General features: G+C 42.8%; 1 protein-coding gene and 1 long non-coding RNA gene across 2 annotated transcripts in view; one reads left to right on the forward strand and one right to left on the reverse strand.

The window, feature by feature from the left end:
- The window catches only part of LOC121571255 (tumor necrosis factor ligand superfamily member 10), an 83,340-nt gene extending 60,397 nt beyond the window's left edge, over nucleotides 1-22,943 (reverse strand). The window contains exon 1 of the mRNA XM_041882605.1: nucleotides 22,090-22,943. Within this exon, the coding sequence (XP_041738539.1) occupies nucleotides 22,090-22,314 (225 nt within the window). The 5' untranslated portion in view covers nucleotides 22,315-22,943. The remainder of the gene's footprint in view (nucleotides 1-22,089) is intronic.
- Nucleotides 20,290-21,123, forward strand: LOC121571256. The gene is made up of 4 exons (XR_006001684.1): nucleotides 20,290-20,375; nucleotides 20,571-20,659; nucleotides 20,775-20,862; nucleotides 20,967-21,123. It is a non-coding gene; the product is annotated as an uncharacterized LOC121571256 (long non-coding RNA).
- Nucleotides 22,944-24,047: the final 1,104 nt, after the last annotated feature.

Genomic DNA, 24,047 nt, shown 5'->3' on the forward strand with positions numbered 1-24,047 from the left:
ATATATACAGTGGGGAGAACAAGTATTTGATACACTGCTGATTTTGCAGGTATTCCTACTTACAAAGCAAAAAATCCAGAAAATCACATTGTATGATTTTTAAGTAATTAATTTGCATTTTATTGCATGACATAAGTATTTGATACATCAGAAAAGCAGAACTTAATATTTAGTACAGAAACCTTTGTTTGCAATTACAGAGATCATACGTTTCCTGTAGGTCTTGACCAGGTTTGCACACACTGCAGCAGGGATATTGGCCCACTCCTCCATACAGACCTTCTCCAGATCCTTCAGGTTTCGGGGGCTGTCGCTGGGCAATACGGACTTTCAGCTCCCTCCAAAGATTTTCTATTGGGTTCAGGTCTGGAGACTGGCTAGGCCACTCCAGGACCTTGAGATGCTTCTTACGGAGCCACTCCTTAGTTGCCCTGGCTGTGTGTTCCGGGTCGTTGTCATGCTGAAAGACCCAGCCACGACCCATCTTCAATGCTCTTACTGAGGGAAGGAGGTTGTTGGCCAAGATCTCGCGATACATGGCCCCATCCATCCTCCCCTCAATACGGTGCAGTCGTCCTGTCCCCTTTGCAGAAAAGCATCCCCAAAGAATGATGTTTCCACCTCCATGCTTCACGGTTGGGATGGTGTTCTTGGGGTTGTACTCATCCTTCTTCTTCCTCCAAACACGGCGAGTGGAGTTTAGACCAAAAAGCTCTATTTTTGTCTCATCAGACCACATGACCTTCTCCCATTCCTCCTCTGGATCATACAGATGGTCATTGGCAAACTTCAGACGGGCCTGGACATGCGCTGGCTTGAGCAGGGGGACCTTGCGTGCGCTGCAGGATTTTAATCCATGACGGCGTAGTGTGTTACTAATGGTTTTCTTTGAGACTGTGGTCCCAGCTCTCTTCAGGTCATTGAACAGGTCCTGCCGTGTAGTTCTGGGCTGATCCTCCACCTTCCTCATGATCATTGATGCCCCACGAGGTGAGATCTTGCATGGAGCCCCAGACCGAGGGTGATTGACCGTCATCTTCAACTTCTTCCATTTTCTAATAATTGCGCCAACAGTTGTTGCCTTCTCACCAAGCTGCTTGCCTATTGTCCTGTAGCCCATCCCAGCCTTGTGCAGGTCTACAATTTTATCCCTGATGTCCTTACACAGCTCTCTGGTCTTGGCCATTGTGGAGAGGTTGGAGTCTGTTTGATTGAGTGTGTGGACAGGTGTCTTTTATACAGGTAACGAGTTCAAACAGGTGCAGTTAATACAGGTAATGAGTGGAGAACAGGAGGGCTTCTTAAAGAAAAAACTAACAGGTCTGTGAGAGCCGGAATTGTTACTGGTTGGTAGGTGATCAAATACTTATGTCATGCAATAAAATGCAAATTAATTACTTAAAAATCATACAATGTGATTTTCTGGATTTTTGTTTTAGATTCCGTCTCTCACAGTTGAAGTGTACATATGATAAAAATTACAGACCTCTACATGCTTTGTAAGTAGGAAAACCAGCAAAATCGGCAGTGTATCAAATACTTGTTCTCCCCACTGTGTATATATATATATATATACACACACATACACTATAGGAGACAATAAAAGAGAAGTATGTTGTTATTTCCAAAGTCTTTCCCAACAGTGTTTTGAAATCATGGCAGTGCCTCGTCCAAGGAACTTAAAGTACTTTCCAGGAATTACTTGGTCAATTTATATTTCTTCCCCTCTCGGTCTCTCTTCCTTCAACTCCATCTCTCCCTTTCTGCTGGAACGAGCATAGCCTTGCATCATCAGTTAGACACTACAGTATAAAGGCTTGTCTGTATCAGCATGAAATTGATCTCAATCTATTTATAACGCTTGCTTTGTTTAAATCAAAATGCTAAATCAATTAGCTATATCCCTTTTATGCTCGCTTGGAGAAAACATGAAAGCCCCTGTTGTTCCGGTTGACTGTGTGATCTCACTCTCCATGGGATGGGAATCAAACTTTTAAACAGGTTAACACTTGCAAGGCCGCCGGGCTAGACGGACTACCAGGGACAGTCCATTCTCAGAGCATGCGCAGACCAACTGTCAAGTGTCTTCACAGACATTTTCAATCTCTCCTTGTCCCAGTCTGTAATCCCAACATGTTTCAAGCTGACCACCATTGTCCCTGTTCCCAAGAACTTCAAGGTAACCTGCCTAAATCGCCCTGTAGCACTCACATCTGTAATTATGAAGTATTTTGAAAGGCTGGTCATGACACACATCAACACCATCATCTCAGACACCCTGGACCCACTCCAAATCGCATACCGCCCCAACAGATCCACAGATGGTGCAATCTTAATTACACATCACACTGCCCTCTCCCACCTGAACATGAGGGGAAATAACTATGTGAGAATTAGGCTTGGGTGGTATACCATATATACCGTATACCGGGGGTATTTGCAAAAAGCCACGGGATGGTTTTTCAATACCGTCAAAACTATTTCGTTGAATTTTTTCAATACATTTGAATATTTGTAGCTACTTTTAAGTTAATACCTGCAGGCAACTTGTGCAACACGTTAGGAGATAAAGCAGATTGCGTTCTTCATTTCACCCGTCACATTATTTTACATTATGAAGTTCACCGTAGTTCACCAGAACAGTTGAGCCAGTCACGCGTTTGTTTCTAAATACCACAACAGGAGAAAGTGGGAGCTGGTGACTCATTGCTTCTATATCTATCGGCGCGTCTCTGTTGTGCGGCGCACATGAGGTGATGAAGTTACACTTGTATGCAATTCACTACTAAATGTTTGCAATCCGATATCTTATAATGGTTTTCTGCCAGAAGTCAAAGAGCTCTGGATGAGTTCTGTAGAGTTGCCATTTTTTCCCTGTGCTTCAGATTAGCGTTTTTTTCTAATCCCCTCTGCTTCGTGTGCACATGCAGCTCTTCCTTCAGAAAAGCATGCATCACAACTATATTCATTTGCACAATTTCTCTCGTTCACTGCCGCTTGTAAATATCCACACTCACCGAAAATGACATTCAGTAGCTACTAGCTATGCTTGTGTAACTTTATGAGCTGGATTTGCCTGTCTTTGCAATTAGTTTATGGTCGTTTTTGCTCGTTAGCATTAAGCCAACAGCATCTATGTGATTTCGCTATTAGTTTGTGCAAATCTTCATAGCGTAATAGAGGCCCAATGGGCATTTCTTACTTTACCCCCGTGTGTGCTATGCCGGTAGGACCGTAAATCCCGGTATGAGAGAAGGACGGTATGACAATATGAAAATCTGGATACCTTCCAAGCCTAGAAAGAATGCTCTTCATAGACTACAGCCCAGTGTGCAATACCATAGTCCCCTCCAAGCTCAGGACCCTGGGACTGAACACCCTCCTCTGCAAATGGATCCTGAACTTCCTGACGGGCCGACCCCAGGTGGTGTGGGCAGGCAACAACACCTCTGCCAAGCTGACCCTCAACACGGGGGCCTCTCATGCGTGTGTGCTTAGTCTCCTCCTGTACTCCCTGTTCACCCATGACTGCGTGGCCATGCACAACTCCAATACCATCATCAAGTTTGCTGATGACACGACAGTGGTAGGCCTGATCACTGACGGCGATGAGACAGCCTACAGGGAGGAAGTCAGACTTGGCAGTGTGGTGCCAGGACAACAGCCACTCCCCCAACGTCACTAAGACCAAGGAGCTGATCGTGAACTACAGGAGAAAGAGGGGAGAGCACGCTCCCATCCACATCAACTGGGCTGTAGTGGAGCAGTTCACATCACTAAGGACTTAACATGGTCCACACATGAAAGTGCCTCTTCCCCCTCAAGAGGCTGAAAATATTTGGCAATTGGCCCTCGGATACTCAATAAGTTCTACAGCTGCACCATCGAGAGCATCTTGACTGGCTGCATCACAGCTTGGTATGGCAAATGCACCGCCCTCGACCGAAAAGTGCTACAGAAGGCAGTGCGGACGGCACAGTACATCACTGGGGCCCGAGTTTTCTGCAGTCCAGGACCTCTATATCAGGAGGTGTCAGAAGAGGGCCCGGAAAATGACTTCAGCCATCCAAGCATAGACGGTTTACTCTGCTACCGTCCGGCAAACAGTACCAGAGCATCAGCTCTCGGACCAACAGGCTCGGAGACAGCTATACCCCCAAGCTATAAGACTGCTAAATAGCCATAATACTGCTAAATAGTTCACTAAATGGTTACCCGGACTATCTGCATTGACCCCATCTTGCACTGACTCTATGCACTTTCACAAGCATTGTTCCCTCAAATTATTTTAGGCACTGAGCTAATTTCAGGTCCGCTGAGCACAAACTTGAAATGTTGTGAAAATTCTGTGCAACTTCCAGCGTGCGTTTATCGTGAACACTGAGGCTGTATCCGCTTTAAGATACAGTTTTAACTGTGGTCAAGTAGGTTACTGTGGCTATTTGATCATAATGTAGGCCTATCAGAGTGGCCTACCATCAAAAACAATGGAGAAAATGCATCCCATAACATTTTAACTTGGAAATAGCTGTTCTATCATTCAGCCTATAGTATCAGCCAATATGTGGTGTTCAATGTAGGCCTACATTCCATGAGACTTTTGAAAAAAACATGCAGGGCTTGACATTAACCTGTTTATCCACTTGTCCTTCAGACAAGGAGGTGACTGAAAATGTGTGTGTGTTGTTTGATGCAAGAAACCACTTTACACAATAAAATGCATTATTATTCCAATACCATTATTACAGAGAATCAGACAAATTATACTACCCTCTGCCTATTGGCTACTTAGCTTATTCAACCTTGTCTCAAAATACAACACTGCCCCTTTAAGACAAACAAAAGCTCTTTACCTGACTGGCTTTTCAAAGATGTCTAGAAATGTACATGTTTTGTGCGCTTGTAGGAAGAAATCACTCCCCTATTGTTGACTACAAATGATCTATAACTGGGCTAATAACTCACTAACTAGCAAAGGATATGAACAAAATGTGCACACGTGGCTACACGCAGCTCTTGCTTTGATCTCAAAACAAGTGCATCTGCTTGCGACCACTCATGCTGTATACACAGTCCAGTTCAAAGTAAATGGCACAGATCCATATATGGCAATGGTCTATTTGCATATATGCCTACTGCAGCTCAGATTGGTTATGCCACACAGCTCTGTGTAGAGAAAGGGCTGAGTCGTGGCAATAGAATCCTACTCCGATGCGTTCTGCCTATAACAAAATAGTTTGTTTTGTTTTGGTATATTGTATTGAAAGTGGCTAATATTGCGTTGATTCGATCACAATTGCCACAGTAAAGGGTTGATAGTGTTAACAGGGAAAACTCTAGAAAGCTGAGAGAAGTTAAATCTCGTGCTTCTCTCCGTGGGCTGATAGTTACTGCGTAACTTAGAGGGAACATTGCTCACAAGACTATATATACACACTACATACGCACACACACACACATTATATGCTGCAGCTACTCTGTTCTTATTTTACTCTTATTATCTATCCTGATGCCTAGTCACTTTACCCTGCCTTTATGTACATATCTACCTCAAATACCTCGTAGCCCTGCACATTGATCTGGTACTGGTACTCCCTGTATATAGCTCCATTCTTGTGTATTTAGTCCCCGTGTTATTATTTAATTTTTTTAACTCAACATTGTTGGGAAGGGCTCGAAAGCACGCATTTCACAGTAAAGTCTACACCCATTGTATTGGGCTCTTTAAAAAAATACAATTTGATTAGATTTTTTATTTTATGTTCTATAATCCGTTTAAATTATGTTATTATCATGTTCTATACTTCGTGTTATCTTATCTCTACTGGTCTATTAGAGTTGGTCTTTAGAACCATTAAAATAAACATCTTATCTAGCCTATACTTTTGCTATTATACTGTAGGGTCAAACTTTATTTGGATAGTCCGGATAGTCCATCTGTAGATGCTCTACAGATGGTCATACTGTCAACAAACTATCTGTTGATAAGCAACTGCTTGCTAAGGTTACAAAACTCAGGGTTCCAAAACTAGGGGTCGTGACCCCATGTGGGGTCGACTGATATGACAATATCTAAAGATCCTGGTCAAAAATAATATACAGTGCCTTGCAAAAGTATTCATCCCCCTTGGCGTTTTTCCGATTTTGTTGCATTACAACCTGTAATTTAAATGGATTTTTATTTGGATTTCATGTAACGGACATACATAAAAAAGTAAATTACGGAAAAGTGGTGCGTGCATACGTATTCACCTCCTTTTCTATAAAGCCCCTAAATAAGATCTTGTGCAACCAATTACCTTCAGAAGTCACATAATTAGTTAAATAAAGTCCACCTGTGTGCAATCTAAGTGCCATATGATCTCAGCATATATATATACCTGTTCTGAAAGGCCCCAGAGTCTGCAACACCACTAAGCAAGGGGCACCACCAAGTAAAAGGCACCATGAAAACCAAGGAGCTCTCCAAACAGGTTAGGGACAAAGTTGTGGAGAAGTACAGATCAGGGTTGGGATATAAAAAAATATATAAAACTTTGAACATCCCACAGAGCACCATTAAATCCATTATTAAAAAACGTAAAGAATATGGCACCACAACAAACCTGCCAAGAGAGGGCCGCCCATCAAAACTCACGGACCAGGCAAGGAGGGCATTAATCAGAGAGGCAACAAAGAGACCAAAGATAACCCTGAAGGAGCTGCAAAGCTCCACAGCGGAGATTGGAGTATCTGTCCGTAGGACCACTTTAAGCCATACGCTCCACAGAGCTGGGCTTTACGGAAGAGTGGCCATAAAAAAGCCATTGCTTAAAGAAAAAAATACACAAACACGTTTGGTGTTCGCCAAAAGGCATGTGGCGACTCCCCAAACATATGGAAGAAGGTACTATGGTCAGATGAGACTAAAATTGAGCTTTTTGGCCATCAAGGAAAACGCTATGTCTGGCGCAAACCCAACACCTCTCATCATCCCGAGAACACCATCCCCACAGTGAAGCATGGTGGTGGCAGCATTATGCTGTGGGGATGTTTTTCATTGGCAATGACTGGGAAACTGGTCAGAATTGAAGGAATGATGGATGGCGCTAAATACAGGGAAATTCTTGAGGGGAACCTGTTTCAGTCTTCCAGAGATTTGAGACTGGGACGGAGGTTCACTTTCCAGCAGGACAATGACCCTAAGCATACTGCTAAACCAACACTTGAGTGGTTTAAGGGGAAACATAAAAAATGTATTGGAATGGCCTAGTCAAAGCCCAGACCTCAATCAAATTGAGAATCTGTGGTATGACTTAAAGATTGCTGTACACCAGCGGAACCCATCCAACTTGAAGGAACTGGAGCAGTTTTAACTTGAAGAATGGGCAAAAATCCCAGTGGCTAGATGTGCCAAGCTTATAGAGACATACCCCAAGAGACTTGCAGCTGTAATTGCTGCGAAAGGTGGCTCTACAAAGTATTGACTGGGGGGGTGAACAGTTATGCACGCTCAAGTAGTTTTTTGTCTTATTTCTTGTTTGTTTCACAAAAAAAATTATTTTGCATCTTCAAAGTGGTAGGCATGTTGTGTAAATCTAATTATACAAACCCCAAAAAAATCTATTTTAATTCCAGTACCTGTAAAAGGTTTGGACACACCTACTCATTCAAGGGTTTTCCTTTATTTTTACTATTTTCTACATTGTAGAATAATAGTGAAGACATCAAAACCATGAAATAACACATATGGAATCACGTAGTAACCAAAAAAGTGTTAAACAAATCAAAATATATTTGAGATTCTTCGAAGTAGCCACCCTTTGCCATGATTACGGCTTTGCACACTCTTGGCATTCTCTCAACCAGCTTCATGAGGAATGCTTTCCAAAATTCTGGAATGAGGTCCCACAAATGCTGAGCACTTGTTGGCTGCTTTTCCTTCAGTCTGCGGTCCAACTCATCCCAAACCATCTCAGTTGGGTTGAGGTCGGGTGATTGTGGAGGCCAGGTCAGCTGATGCAGCACTCCATCACTCTCCTTCTTGGTCAAATAGCCCTTACTCAGCCTGGAGGTGTGTAGGGTCAATGTCCTGTTAAAAAAACAAACGATAGCCCCACTAAGCGCAAACCAGATGGGATGGCGTAATCGCTGCAGAATGCTGTGGTAGCCATGATGCTTAAGTGTGCCTTGAATTCTAAATAAATCACAGACAGTGTCACCAGCAAAGCACCCCCACACCATCACACCTCCTCCTCCATGCTTCACGGTGGGAACCACACATGCAGAGATCGTCCGTTCAACTACTCTGCGTCTCACAAAGACACAGTGGTTGGAACCAAAAATCTCAAATTTGGACTCATCAGACCAAATTACAGATTTTCACCGGTCTAATGTCCATTGCTCGTGTTTCTTGGCCCAAGCAAGTCTCTTCTTATTATTGGTGTCCTTTAGTAGTGGTTTCTTTGCAGCAATTCGACCATGAAGGCCTGTTTCATGCAGTCTCCCCTGAACAGTTGATGTTGAGATGTGTCTGTTACTTGAACTCTGTGAAGCATTTATTTGGTCTGCAAACTGTGGTGCAGTTAACTCTAATGAACTTATCCTCTGCAGCAGAGGTAACTCTGGGTCTTCCTTTCCTGTGGCGGTCCTCATGAGAGCCAGTTTCATCATAGCGCTTGATGGTTTTTGTGACTGCACTTGAAAAAACTTTTTTTGAAATTTTTCGGATTGACTGACCTTCATGTCTTAAAGTAAAGTAATGATGGACTGTCGTTTCTCTTTGCTTATTTGAGCTGTTCTTGCCATAATATGGACTTGGTCTTTTACCAAATAGGGCTATCTTCTGTATACCACCCCTGCCTTGTCACAACACAACTGATTGGCTCAAACGCATTAAGAAGGAAATAAATTCCACAAATTAACTTTTAACAAGGCACACCTGTTAATTGAAATGCATTCCAGGTGACTACCTCGTGGAGCTGGTTGAGAGACTGCCAAGGGTGTGCAAAGCTGTCGTCAAGGCAAATGGTGGCTATTTGAAGATTCTCAAATATAAAATATATTTTGATTTGTTTAACACTTTTTTGGTTACTACTTGATTCCATATGTGTTATTTCATAGTTTTGATGTCTTCACTATTATTCTACAATAACACTTGAATGAGTAGGTTTATCCAAACTTTTGACTGGTACTGTATATATAATAAAACATAATATGTGACACATTTCAAGAAGCTAGGCTTATGTCGCACGTCACTACTACATAGGAGAGGCATTTGAAATAAAAAAATAATAATTTTTTAATCAAAATGCGTATTTTGGCAGAAATGCCTTCTGGAACATGTGAACTTTCATGTGCCTTAATAACTTATATGCCATCTGTAAATATGAATAAAATTGTTAAATTACGAGCCTAGTTGGTTTAGCCACGGAAAAAGACAGGAACCTTCCCACTAGCCATGATTGGTTGCGATAATGGATGGGCTGGACATGCAGAGAGATGAGTTCAGATTGGTCTGCTATGTAGCACGCTTCTGTCTATAAAATTAGATGCTCAGTATGTGTAAATAATACTTGCTACCGCAGCTTTTAAAAAATGTATATATATAGCGTTAGACTATATTTCTTCCCTGAAAGAGCATTATGAAAAAGTTGTGATGGACTACTTCCTGCACACGGTCAGTGTGAACCAGGGTGACTTGACAACGGGCCAAACAAGCTTTAGCTAACTACATACCAAATGGAAAAGACACGCTGCCGTGAAGTGTTCATCCAAATATACGGGTAAGAGTCTAGCTACATTTTCAGATATTATACATTTCAAGTTTTGTCAGAAAGTCATTTTCATTGCAAGTTAAAGCATACTGTTAGCTAGCAAGCAAACGTTATCTTGCTGGTTCGCTAGCTAACATTACATGTATGATCTGTGTAGTAATATTATTCGTATCTCAAAAATTCACTTGCATTGCTAGTTATAGCCTAATGTTAGCTAGCTAGCTAACATTGAACCTAGTTGGTTAGCTTTATTCACCTGCAGATTCATACTACAGCATTTCATGCATGGTGGCTAGCTATGACAATCCGTTTGTACTGTAGCTATGGGTTGCAATTATGGTTAGCTACCTACATGTCTAAACAAAAGACTCCACGTTGCCAGATGATTACATAACCCATCAAGTTAGCCAGGTGTCAGGGAGTGATTACTGCCATCTATTGTATTTCATGAACATGTGTACATGTCTAGACAATAGTGACCCATCCACTTAATTAGATATGGCTGAAGGGTGGTTATAGCATTTCTTTCACATGACAAGTGTGTCTGCGTAGGCATCATCTAATAATTATAAAATATGTATAAAATATTTGTATCTGGACACTTTCTATTTTTGATATTGCTACTATGCAAATATGCAAGTAACCATTTCACTGTACCGTTTACACCTTCTGAATCATGTGCATGTGACAAATAAACTTTGATTATATTTGATATAGTGTGTGTTTACCAGAGACTGTAATGTGAAGAACAACATGACCTGCACCAAAGTCATTTTAGGATATAGGCCAAGAACTAGATAAAGTGTATTTTTACCTGGTGTTTTTCCTTATTGTAAGCTACTACTTTTGCCACTTTTAGTCTTGAAATCTTTGGTTGTTCCAAAACCAAAACATTCACGGGCCATTTTCTCAAAAGTGGGGTTAAAAGTTTATCAACTTTCAAAGCAGAATTACTTTCCCATTGTTCCTCAACTGCAGTGTATGGTATACCATTTTGTAGCTCTGAGTCTCTACTTTTATCCAATGTAAAAAACACCATTTCAAATGTTGCTACATAAGACAGAATCGAGGCGGTCACATATCATCTTTGTCTCTCAAAATCATTGTAATGTGGTTAAACTTAAAAATAAAATCTAAAAGTTAAAATTCATCCAGAGAGCGCCCTTAGATCGTGGGAAAAGGCTGCACTTGACCGTTGCACTTGAATTATTCCCATGGTGAATGGCTAAGCCTGCTACGCTATGAAACCAAACTACTGCAGAGACTTTGATATTACTGGCCGCAATTGATATGGTGAAAACAATGTGTGGGGAGGCAGAGGCAAAGAAACTCACATCAATACCTTTGTCAGATAACACTGTGAAACTAAGAATTGATTCTATAGCTAGCAATCAAGAGGAAACTGACTGAACGACTCAAACTCCCCACCTTATGCTCTCCAAATGGACGTTAGCTGTGAGGGCCGAGATACATTGACTTTTGTTTGCTACATGTAGGGGATGCTATTCACAAGGACATATTGTTCTGTCTCACAATTCCCGAGCATGAAACGGCACAGGCGATGTTCAGTGTGCAGTGGGGGAGATCTTTGTGGGCTATACTCAGCCTTGTCTCAGGGTAGTAAGTTGGTGGTCTGTTGATATCCCTCTAGTGGTGTCGGGGCTGTGCTTTGGCAAAGTGGGTGGGGTTATATCCTGCCTGGTTGGCCCTGTCCGGAGTTATCGTCGCATGAGGCCACAGTGTCCCCCGACCCACCCCTGTCTCAGTCTCCAGTATCTATGCTGCAATAGTCTACAGTGAGGGAAAAAAGTATTTGATCCCCTGCTGATTTTGTACGTTTGCCCACTGACAAAGTAATGATCAGTCTATAATTGTAATGGTAGGTTTATTTGAACAGTGAGAGACAGAATAACAACAAAAAAATCCAGAAAAACGCATGTCAAAAATGTTATAAATTGATTTGCATTTTAATGAGGGAAATAGGTATTTGACTCCCTCTCAATCTCAAGAAAGATTTCTGGCTCCCAGGTGTCTTTTATACAGGTAACGAGCTGAGATTAGGAACACACTTTTAAAGGGAGTGCTCCTAATCTCAGCTTGTTACCTGTATAAAAAACACCTGTCCACAGAACCAATCAATCAATCAGATTCCAAACTCTCCACCATGGCCATCTTGGGTCGTCGTCGTCGGGTGAGGTTGTGTCTCTCTCTGGCGGGAGGTAAGCTTGGCTTATATACATAGTTTGGGCTTTGTCGAGTAAAGCTTAAACTATGTATTTAGATTGTAGTTAGGTATTGTAGGTAGTTATCGTGGGTTGTTGTATGTAATTATTGTAGGTTAGTATTGTATTCGGCTGAGCCCGGTGAAGCACGAAGCTAGCTAACCCACTACCTGGACTAGCTGGCGGGTGGCTACTGGTAACTATTTGCAACTGTGGATAGTTGTTTCACGCTTGAGAGTGCCTGTAATTACGCAAGCTAGCTGCCTACAATAATTACATACAATAATGCCTACCATTCAGCTGTTTTCTAACCTCATTGTCTGAAGCGTTAACGTTGGGTAGTAAGTGGCTACTGTGATTGAAATTTTGTTAGCTTGTTGCTACCTGGATAGCTACTAGTAAACAATAGCTGGAACGACCTAGCGAACAGACGCGAACTGGCTGAGTCAATTCAGTGGCTAGCTTTGCACTTGGCTAGCTAACAGTAGCTGCTAGGGGTAAGTTATAACCTACATTTGTGTTTTGTTTTTACATACTGGTAGCCAGAGTCGTTCAAGGGAATTCGGGACATGGGTGACTAGTTAAAGTTAGCTTGGCTCTCTCTGTGTGTTCGTGCCGTGGGAGGAGGGATTTCTTCTTTGTCTGAAAGCAATGGCTAGCTAGTATGCTAACTATTCTAGCTAACTAACTGGCTGAATAAGTTGACGACGGACTCGCTCAAGCTGTCGGGACTAACCCACAACTTTAGACACGGACACGAATGATCTGCTTGGCGTGTTGACACACTGGTAGTTTGTTGTGGCCGAGTATTGGTGCTAAACCGTGTTGTTGGAGTCCGGCATGCTAGCTGGCTGTGGCGTCATATGACTAGGTGCCCTGGACGATTTTCATGGAAGAATACTGTACCAAGTTAGCTAGCTGAATAAACTAAGTTAGTATATTCCTAGAAAACATTGAACCGCTGTAGTTTACAACAATTATAGTTTCTGAGGTGGAAGTTGGGAGAGTTATATTTGGGTGTTTCAGTGAAACGTAAGTGAGGGAGGCCCCGCTCTCTCCTCTCCCAGATGTTTAGTTCATTTCATTCCGATCTCCTTTGCATTATTGTAGCCATTTTCTGTAGCCTGTCAACTATGCCTCTGTCTATCCCTGTTCTCTCCTCTCCGCACAGGCTATACAAACGCCTCACACCGCGTAACTGCTGCCTCTCTAACCTGGTGGTCCCTGCACGCACCACCCACGTGGAGTTCCAGGTCTCAGGCAGCCTCTGGAACTGCCGATCTGCTGCCAACAAGGCAGAGTTCATCTCAGCCTATGCTACCCTCCAGTCCCTCGACTTCTTGGCGCTGACGGAAACATGGATTACCACTGAAAACACTGCTACTCCTACTGCTCTCTCCTCGTCTGACCATGTGTTCTCGCATACCCCGAGAGCATCTGGTCAGCGGGGTGGTGGCACAGGAACCCTCATCTCTCCCAAGTGGACATTCTCTCTTTTTCCCCTGACCCATCTGTCTATCTCCTCATTTGAATTCCATGCTGTCACAGTCACTAGCCCATTCAAGCTTAACATCCTTGTCATTTATCGCCCTCCAGGTTCCCTTGGAGAGTTCATCAATGAGCTTGACGCCTTGATAAGTTCCTTTCCTGAGGATAGCTCACCCCTCACAGTTCTGGGTGACTTCAACCTCCCTACGTCTACCTTTGACTAATTTCTCTCTGCCTCCTTCTTTCCACTCCTCTCCTCTTTTGACCTCACCCTCTCACCGTCCCCCCTACTCACAAGGCAGGCAATACGCTTGACCTCATCTTTACTAGATGCTGTTCTTCTACTAATCTCACTGCAACTCCCCTCCATGTCTCCGACCACTACTTTGTATCCTTTTCTCTCTCGCTCTCCTCCAACACTACTCACTCTTCCCCTACTCAGATGGTAATGCGCCGTCGCAACCTTCGCGCTCTCTCTCCCGCTACTCTCTCCTCTTCCATCCTATCATCTCTTCCCTCTGCTCAATCCTTCTCGCTCCAATCTCCTGATTCTGTCTCCTCAACCCTCCTCTCCTCCCTTTCTGCATCCTTTGACTCTCTATGTCCCCTATCCTCCCGGCCGGCTCGGTCCTCCCCTCCTGCTCCGTGGCTTAATGACTCATTGCGAGCTCACAGAACAGGGCTCCGGGCAGCCGAGCGGAAATGGAGGAAAACTAGACTCCCTGCGGACCTGGCATCTTTTCACTCCCTCCTCTCTACATTTTCTTCATCTGTTTCTGCTGCTAAAGCCACTTTCTACCACTCTAAATTCCAAGCATCTGCCTCTAACCCTAGGAAGCTCTTTGCCACCTTCTCCTCCCTGCTGAATCCCCCCTCCCTCTCTGTGGATGACTTCGTCAACCATTTTGAAAAGTAGGTTGACGACATCCGATCCTCGTTTGTTAAGTCAAATGACACTGCTGGTCCTGCTCACACTGCCCTACCCTATGCTTTGACTTCTTTCTCTCCAGATAAAATCTTGCGACTTGTGACGGCCGGCCGCCCAACAACCTGCCCGCTTGACCCTATCCCCTCTCTTCTCCAGACCATCTCCGGTGACCTTCTCCCTTACCTCACCTCGCTCATCAACTCATCCTTGACCGCTGGCTATGTCCCTTCCGTCTTCAAGAGAGCGAGAGTTGCACCCCTTCTCAAAAAACCAACACTCGATCCCTCTGATGTCAACAACTACAGACCAGTATCCCTTCTTTCTTTTCTCTCCAAAACTCTTGAGCGTGCCATCTTTAGCCAACTCTCTTGCTATCTCTCTCAGAATGACCTTCTTGATCCAAACCAGTCAGGTTTCAAGACTGGTCATTCAACTGAGACTGCTCTTCTCTGTGTCACGGAGGCTCTCCGCACTGCTAAAGCTAACTCTCTCTCCTCTGCTCTTGTCCTTCTAGACCTGTCTGCTGCCTTTGATACTGTGAACCATCAGATCCTCCTCTCCACCCTCTCCGAGCTGGGCATCTCCGGCGCGGCTCACTCTTTGATTGCGTCCTACCTGACCGGTCGCTCCTACCAGGTGGCGTGGCGAGAATCTGTCTCCGCACCACGTGCTCTCACCACTGGTGTCCCCCAGGGCTCAGTTCTAGGCCCTCTCCTATTCTCGTTATACACCAAGTCACTTGGCTCTGTCATATCCTCACATGGCCTCTCCTATCATTGCTACGCAGACGACACACAACTAATCTTCTCCTTTCCCCTTCTGATAACCAGGTGGCGAATCGCATCTCTGCATGTCTGGCAGACATATCAGTGTGGATGACGGATCAACACCTCAAGCTGAACCTCGGCAAGACGGAGCTGCTCTTCCTCCCGGGGAAGGACTGCCCGTTCCATGATCTCGCCATCACGGTTGACAACTCCGTTGTGTCCTCCTCCCAGAGTGCGAAGAGCCTTGGCGTGACCCTGGACAACACCCTGTCGTTCTCCGCTAACATCAAGGCGGTGACCCGATCCTGTAGGTTCATGCTCTACAACATTCAGAGAGTACGACCCTGCCTTACACAGGAAGCTGCACAGGTCCTAATCCAGGCACTTGTCATCTCCCGTCTGGATTACTGCAACTCGCTGTTTGCTGGGCTCCCTGTCTGTGCCATTAAACCCCTACAACTCATCCAGAATGCTGCAGCCCGTCTGGTGTTCAACCTTCCCAAGTTCTCTCACGTCACCCCGCTCCTCCGCACACTCCACTGGCTCCCAGTTGAAGCTCGCATCTGCTACAAGACCATGGTGCTTGCCTACGGAGCTGTGAGGGGAACGGCACCTCCGTACCTTCAGGCTCTGATCAGTCCCTACACCCAAACGAGGGCATTGCGTTCATCCACCTCTGGCCTGCTGGCCCCCCTACCTCTGCGGAAGCACAGTTCCCGCTCAGCCCAGTCAAAACTGTTCGCTGCTCTGGCACCCCAATGGTGGAACAAGCTCCCTCACGACGCCAGGACAGCGGAGTCACTCACCACCTTCCGGAGACACTTGAAACCCCACCTCTTTAAGGAATACCTGGGATAGGATAAAGTAATCCTTCTATCCCCCCTTACCCCACCCCAAAAAAATAATAATGTCAAGTGCTTATCCCACTGGCTATAAGGTGAATGCACCAATTTGTAAGTCGCTCTGGATAAGATGATGGCCAAGACCAAAGAGCTCTCCAAAGAGGTTGTAGACCTACACAAGGCTGGAATGGGCTACAAGACCATCGTTTTTCTGCTAAGGGGACAGGGCAACTTCACCGTATTACAGGGACGATGGACGGGGCCATGTACCGTCAAATCTTGGGTGAGAACCTCAGCCAGGGCATTGAAAATGGGTCGTGGATGGGTATTCCAGCATGACAATGACCCAAAACACACGGCCTGAGCCCTAGGATCATGCCTCAGGACGACCTGGCCTGACTCCACCTGGTCGTGCTGCTGCTCCAGTTTCAACTGGTCTGCCTGCGGCTAGGGAACCCTGACCTGTTCACCGGACGTGCTACCTTGTTTTGGACCTACTGTTTTCGACTCCCTCTCTACCGCACCTGATGTCTCGACCTCTGAATGCTCGGCTATGAAAAGCCAACTGACATTTACTCCTGAGGTACTGACCTGTTGCACCCTCAACAACCACTGATTATTATTTGACCCTGCTGGTCATCTATGAATGTTTGAACATCTTGAAAAACAATCTGGTCTTAAATGGCCATGTACTCTTATAATCTCCACCCGGCACAGCCAAAAAAGGACTGGCCACCTTTTTTTGGTGAATATGTTGCTGTCTTTTAATACCAATATGCATGTCAATAGTGTAAATGGCTATAAAATATAAGTCATCATATTCTAAAATCAAATGATTTCTCTAACATGTTGGGACCAACATGGTTGAGTACCTGCACAAGGCGGAGGTGACCAGACCCTACCCATTTGTGTTGGCTCTTGGGGACTAATCACAGATGTTTACAGTCATTAGTGGACCGTCATTGGAGCAAGGTACATTGCATGGGGCACTGGATGTGTGCTTCAAGTCCTATTATGTGTTTGATATGAACTTTCCCACTGTGCCCCAGCATGGGAATTCCTACAGATCACAGTGTATCAGCTGCCAGGAACAGAATCCCTCGCAGTAAGACTGTTGCGAGAACTAATTTTTTCCACTGAACAATAGTGGATAAGTACTGTATCTGCTCTTGTATGTAGTGTGATAAGTGACAGGAGGAAGCACAGCCCTCCGGCTGATGTGTTCCTGTGAATTCATAGATGGATGAGCTATGGTTGTCTCATTCCAATTATAATATGCTCTTAAGGCACTATTTATAGCTCTGCTTTTTAATGCATTTGTGCCTGCTTTAAGTTCAACTACTGAAGCACGTTCTGGTACGCTTTCTTTCTATCACAACAATTTATTTTAAATACAAATGTTACATTTTGGGGATTGTGAAAAGTGCTTTATGAATGAAATACAGTTATTAAGTAATGAGTCATTAGTCCATGTCCTTAGTAGAATGAACTTCAAATGTAATATTTTACACTTGTTCTGTGTAACAATGTTTAACACGACCCAAATGTGTGTGTGTGTGTGCTTTCACCTAAGATAGTGTGTCAGTGAATATCTATTGATTAGCTCTGGCACGGTCTGATAGATAGATCTGTGTTAATACCACATAAGACAGACAGTGTCACACGCACGCATGCTTTGTTTTTCTCCCATTGAAATCTGAGTGTGCACATCAAGTTCAACGGAGGCTTTAGTCTGATGTTTGGTTCATGAAAGAATATAAATAAATTCTAATCAATCCTATCTTATGAAATCTCATCTTGTGAAATAATACAAATGTAGACAATAGGGCTTTGTTTCAATGTGCTATTTAAAAAAATATATATTCTTGTACATTCTCTGACGTGATGTATTTTCTGAAATGCAGGGAATAGAAATTGATTATTTGATATAAAATATTGTATCTTGGTTGTGTGTGTAGGAAGTGGGTGGGGTGGTAGAGAAGGCAAAAATATGCAAGCAAAATTGAAATTAGGATGACACTGAAAATAACCCAAGGATTACATAAATTACCCAGATGCTGGGTCAATCCCCCAACCCAACACACTGGGTTGTTTTAACCCAGCAATATAGTCTAATTTACCCAGCAGTTGGGTCAAGCGCTCAACCCAAGGCGCTGGGTTAGAAGCACAACCCAAACCCGCTGGGTTGAATTAACCCAATGCTGTGTTTGTCCAATATGGTTTTTGAAATAACCTAAATTGGGTAATTTTTTTACCCAGCATCTTTTAGAATAACAATAATTCATTTTGGAAAAATAATATGAATTGCCATATTAGGCATAAGTCAATTTCTACCTTTTTAAGATGTTTTCAGTAAAACTGTTGGTACGCTCATTCAGTGCTCTTGTCTGCATTAAAAACAAATATCGATCCAGGTTGGATGTGACAGGAGAGACCACGCCCCCTGACTTTGAGAAGCACCGACGCGGCATGCATCAAGCACACCCATCTCAGTAGTGGTGGTGAGATAAGAGAAATTATGTCAGACTAATTTGCAATTGAATGTCATAGCCCCGCATAAAAAGTATATGATGGTGAGTTGAGAATACAATCAAAAGTACTGTTAGAATGTTTTGCAATTGACTGCCATAGCCTCAATAAAAAAAGTAAACGTTCGCTGTTAATTACATAATTTTCTTTCACATGGTTGATGTCGCGAGAAAGTTCTGATATCAAAATGGGGTTGTGGGCCAAAAAAGTTTGGGAACCACTGGGTTAGGGTTAGGTTTAGAATAGGGGTTAGGAAAAGGGTTAGGGTTAGTAGATAGCTAGTTGAAATGTTACTGATAGTCTGTAGAGCATCTACAGATGGACTATGAATAGGCGACCTTACACTGTTATTGGGCTATGTAGCCTATACTCTTAGAAAAAAGGGTTCTTTGGGGTTCTATATAGAACCTTTTGGTTCTTTGGACAAGATTAAAGATCACTTTACTAAAAAGGTTATATATTTATTAGGGCTGTCAAAAATAGCGCGTTAACGACGTTAATTAGTTGTTTGCTGTTAATTACGTCAATTTTTTTAACGCATTTCACGCATGCGCAGTGTGACAAATTATTCAGGTCAGGAAAGTGGTTGGGAGCTAGAGGCGAGATGGAGCAAGGTGAGCAAAGTGGGCCTATTGACGGATTCAAATATAAAAAGAATGATGATGGTACAGTTAACAAGTACAAGGTTATTTGCAAGATTTGTAAGAAGGAGTTTCAATTTCACCGGAGCTGTTCAAGCTTGAAGTACCATGTCAACGCCAAACATGCGTTTGCTGGGCCGTCAGATTCAGCAAGTGGTTTGCGCCAGACCACGCTGAATGTTTGCAGGCAATTAACAAAATCAACCTCAGATAATTTGACCAACACAATAGCAAAATGGATTGCAAAGGATTGTAGACCCATTAGCATTGTAGAAGACTCAGGTTTCCTTGATGTTTTGCAAGTGGCGTCTCAAGACTCATTCTATAAGCCACCGTCAAGAGCCACAGCCAAAGACAAATATTATGGTGTGTAGTATGTTTCAGCTTGATTTAAAACACCATTATTTGGCTGTGTTAATAAACAGACATAATATGAAAATTATGTATCTGTGTCCTGTTATTTATCTTTTGGTATGCATTTCAGAAAAAAAATTGTTAGGATTCAGGTGTAATTGCAAATAGTGATTAATCATGATTAATCCACTGAAAATTCTGATTAATTTGATTAAAATTTTTAATCATTTGACAGCCCTAATATTTATATAACCAGTGAAGGCAAAGAACCTTGAGGGTTTTATCCCTACCCCAGAGTGTAATGTGGGATTTTTGCAAACAGCTAACAAAAGCTAACCCAGTCACATCAAACTCTGAAATTACTGCTAACTAGCTCACTTTTGATTTGTTTTAGCTGGTTTGCACTGATATTTATATCCATATTAATTATGCTACTGCATGATATCGACCTGGTCAGAGAAATGGCTAGCTGACATCCGACACCTTAACTCTCTATGACAGGGGGAGATCGAATTCGTATTTTTCAACATTGTTGCAGAGGTCTGAATGGCAAACATCAAGGTTCATAGAGCAATGTTCATACAAACCTATGCTGTTGCAAACTAAATGCTAGCTAGAAGCAAGAGGAAATTGTGTTTAATAAAAGCACTCTTATAAACACATTATTTCCTCTTGCTTAAAAAAAAATGAAGGGGTTCTAATTTATATAGAACCTTTGTGATCCTTTCAAATTTGAACTGCCCTTCAGATTCAAAAACCAACTGCCATTCCTGCATGAAGAAGCAAGAGGAAGGTGGTTGAACTTGCAAATAGCCTACCAATAAGCACATTGTTTTTCAATTTATTAAGGTAAACAAAGTTGATTATTTAATTCAAATATATGAAGCCAAAGTCATGATAAACTATGGGCTAGATAGATAGTGTTATTACAATTTGTGCACTGTTTGTAAACTAGCTAGCTAGCTAGACGAAAAAGAGCTACAGAAATAGAGCTACAGACTCAGCCTGACATTGGCAATTAACTAATTGTTACTTTTATTTCAGTGTGGAGTCAAATGAGGGGACTATTTTCTCGAAGCCAAAGAAGACTGTTGCTGACCATAGGTGATGGGCAGTGGGCTGACTGAGAGGAGGTATGTATCTACATTATTTATTAATAAATTACTATGTATGCTATAATAGGTCTTGGTGATTCAATAGCCTAGTTAATCATTACATTACTTTTAACACACTCTCTGTTTTGCTCAGTCTGGCAGTAACCCACCTATCAGAGGCAGAGGATCTCTTTTGGCAGCTGCCGACAACAACTGCATACAAATTGCTCTTCTACATCATAGTAATGATATGTCTACATAGCATTTTGTCTTCATTTTGGCAGATTAACTCATGCTTATTTCTGAAGATTAACTCATGTTTTTGCTCCTTTCTTCATATTCTCAGGAACCAGCCAGGCAACAACCCATACTGTACTGTTCCATAAAGAAGTTGTTAAGAAGATTGACATGAGCCACCATTCAAACAAAGAGATGCCGCCCTGGCCACCAGTGCATATTTCCAAACTATGTTTGCATATAATGACAATAACATCTCAAAACTATGCTGGTGTTCTATTATATTCTTAGCTAAAAAAATATTGCTATTTATTAGTAGTAGCCATAATTCATGAATTACACCATACAGGGTTCTATACGGAACCGATTTTGGTTCAGTGAAGAAGAACCCTTGGGGTTTTGATCAAAGAATAGAACGTTTAGGGGTTCCATATACGAAGCAAGCGATAGAACCCTTTTTGGTTCTAGGTATATGGAAGCTTTTTCTCAAAGAGTGTAGGCCAGGGATGATCTACGATTTTTTGTTGATGGTCGGGGGGCAGGAACATAATTACAAATAATTTGTAGACTGCAAATTGACCGCAAAAAGCCCAAACAGATCCAAACAGATATAAAGTCTGCTAAAAGGCATATTATTATTATTATTATTATTATTATTATTATTATTATTATTATTATAATGTTTGGCTAAAACATAATCATTTCACACCTTGCTTACATTTCTACAGGATCACGTGTCTCTATAATGCCTGGGAATACTTGGGAAAATATTTCTTAAATACAAATCACTTGGAGCTGATTTCATGGTCTTTTTCCCAGTCTTTTATTTCCAACAATAATATATATATATATATATATATAACTTTTTTGCTCAGATAACTTGGGGGCCAATTAAAATAATGTGTAAGCCTACACCAGGGTTTCCCAACTGTTAGATTGTCCATAAATAATCTAACATAAACAACATGGTTGGCCACTATTGCCAGACAGATGACATTCCGGTTAACATTTTCTGTCACACAATTTCCTAAAACTTTGTAAAGTCGTGGGTAAAGTTCGTCCACAACAGTGTTGGAATATCATCAAACAAGTCTCGTCATGAAACTTTCTTCCCAAAGTTTGGGTTGCGTTATACTCAGAAACTGCACTGCACTGCTGCTGCGGCCAAGCCCACTCTCCTCCCTCCCTCCATCTTCCTTCCCCAATCCCCTGAACAAAAAACAATTCCTTACCTGTGATATTGACATATTCAGGTACACGAACAGTCCAGTGGTCGAGGCAATCTGTAGAACGATCACCACAATCACCACCATAGAGACCCACATCTTGGACGGCGCGGCATCGCGACGCGTGTTTGCAGCAGCTGCCGCGGCCGGGACCATCATATACGTGGTGGATTCGCTGCTGAGGCTTCTGAAGTAATCCTGCTGCTGCTGAAGGCTGTTCGGCGTGGCCATGGTGGCATTCCCGACACATTAGTATCCGTCAAAAACAACAACGAAGTCGCGGACGGGACGGTATATTAAATCAATGCCCAGGCTACATGAGTGTGTCTCCTGCTTTTCCGAGTCGGAAAGAGCCCCTTCATTCAGTTTGGCGTGGGAGGAGGAGAACCACTCCAGTCGTTTATCCTATTCCTTCCTCTTTGCCCCGACGACTTGAGAGAAAGTTGACTGGGGTAAGCCACGTTTCAGACCTGCGGAGAGAGTGTGCAGCCTGCCTCCGCTCTAGTTCCTTCATGACAGAGCTGCGTGCTTGGTGTTAACCTCTCAGTCACCTCCTGAGAGAGAGAGAGAACAGATAGAGGGAGAGTCTACCGCCAGCCAGTGCACTGAACAGAACAGGACAAATATTTAGCAAAACTCTAGAAAACTGAGCCTTGATTAAATATTTGAACTTTCCGGAAAACATTACACACTGTCCTCTTGGCAATCATCTATGTTATTGGTAGTATGGCTATGGAAATGTGTATTTGAAATGCATGGTGATTTTTTTATCATGGAAAATTAAAACCTAACTAAAGTGTTTTTCATCTAACTTACATGTATTATTAAAAATGGATTACATTTGTTTGTGAAACTAAAAGGGAAACGTTTACGGTAAAATAAACAACTTTAATCTCAAACACAAACTCTCAATGAAGATGCATGAAGTTGCATTTGAAACGACTGAAAAATAAGCAGATGGGAACAGATAAGTGACTGCTTTTAGCGTTGTAAATATGTCTGACTATCTTTATTAATAATCTTGATTTCCTTTCTGTCTCTCCCACTTTTTGTCTCTCGTCTCCACAGCTGTGTCGTCATGTGTGAGCCAAGGGGACCACTGTTTGTCTCAATGCTCCATGTGTGTATGCTCTATATTGGGATGGGAGACAGATTGTGGGGGAGACTATGGTTTTGGGACCCCGCCAGACAGACAGCCCTGGTACTGGGGACCTCTCCCCCTCACACCCTTACACCTTTGTTATACAACCGACTGACCAAACAGAGCCCTACGCTTCATAGTAGTGCACAGATGTGTGGTGATCCCTTTTCCAAACAAGTATGGCAGGACTATTCCTCTCTACCTCTCCAAACGAGTATGACATCTCCCTATCTATCTCTCATAATTCCTGGAAGCAGGGGAAGGAAAGCCCTGTCTCTTTTATGCTCCCATCCCAGTAAAGAGGTGAAACCACAGGTATGCTCCTGATGGCAGAGAAGATATAAACTCTTCACAGAGATGTTCAACATGGTTGCGTTGAAGAGCAACATTAAACCAAGCAGATCCAATATGACAGAGCTGGACGCAATCATTTGACTCAAACGTCAAAGGCTGACAGTGGATGAATAAATTAATATTTTCACTTCAACCAGGCCTATTCCCCCTGTTAGTACATACAGTATGGCGTTATCTATGGCATATGTGAGCATTTGCCTATAATGTATGGGTTAAACGGGACTCGAAAAAAAGGGTTTGAACCAATGACCTACAAAGATGCAATGATCTACATGTCTCTGAGCTACAAATTTCCCTTTTCTTGAGTCAGGCTTTTAATGTATACCCACTGGGCACAGACGTCAATTCAACGTCCATTCCTCATTGGTTCAATGTAATTTCATTGAAATGACGTGGAAACAACATAGATTCAACGAGTGTGTGCCCAGTGGGTAGTATAATGGTAGCCTATCTACTGTGCAACTGGGAC

This window comes from Coregonus clupeaformis, chromosome 8 (genome assembly GCF_020615455.1).
Source record: "Coregonus clupeaformis isolate EN_2021a chromosome 8, ASM2061545v1, whole genome shotgun sequence".
Taxonomy (NCBI): domain Eukaryota; kingdom Metazoa; phylum Chordata; class Actinopteri; order Salmoniformes; family Salmonidae; genus Coregonus; species Coregonus clupeaformis.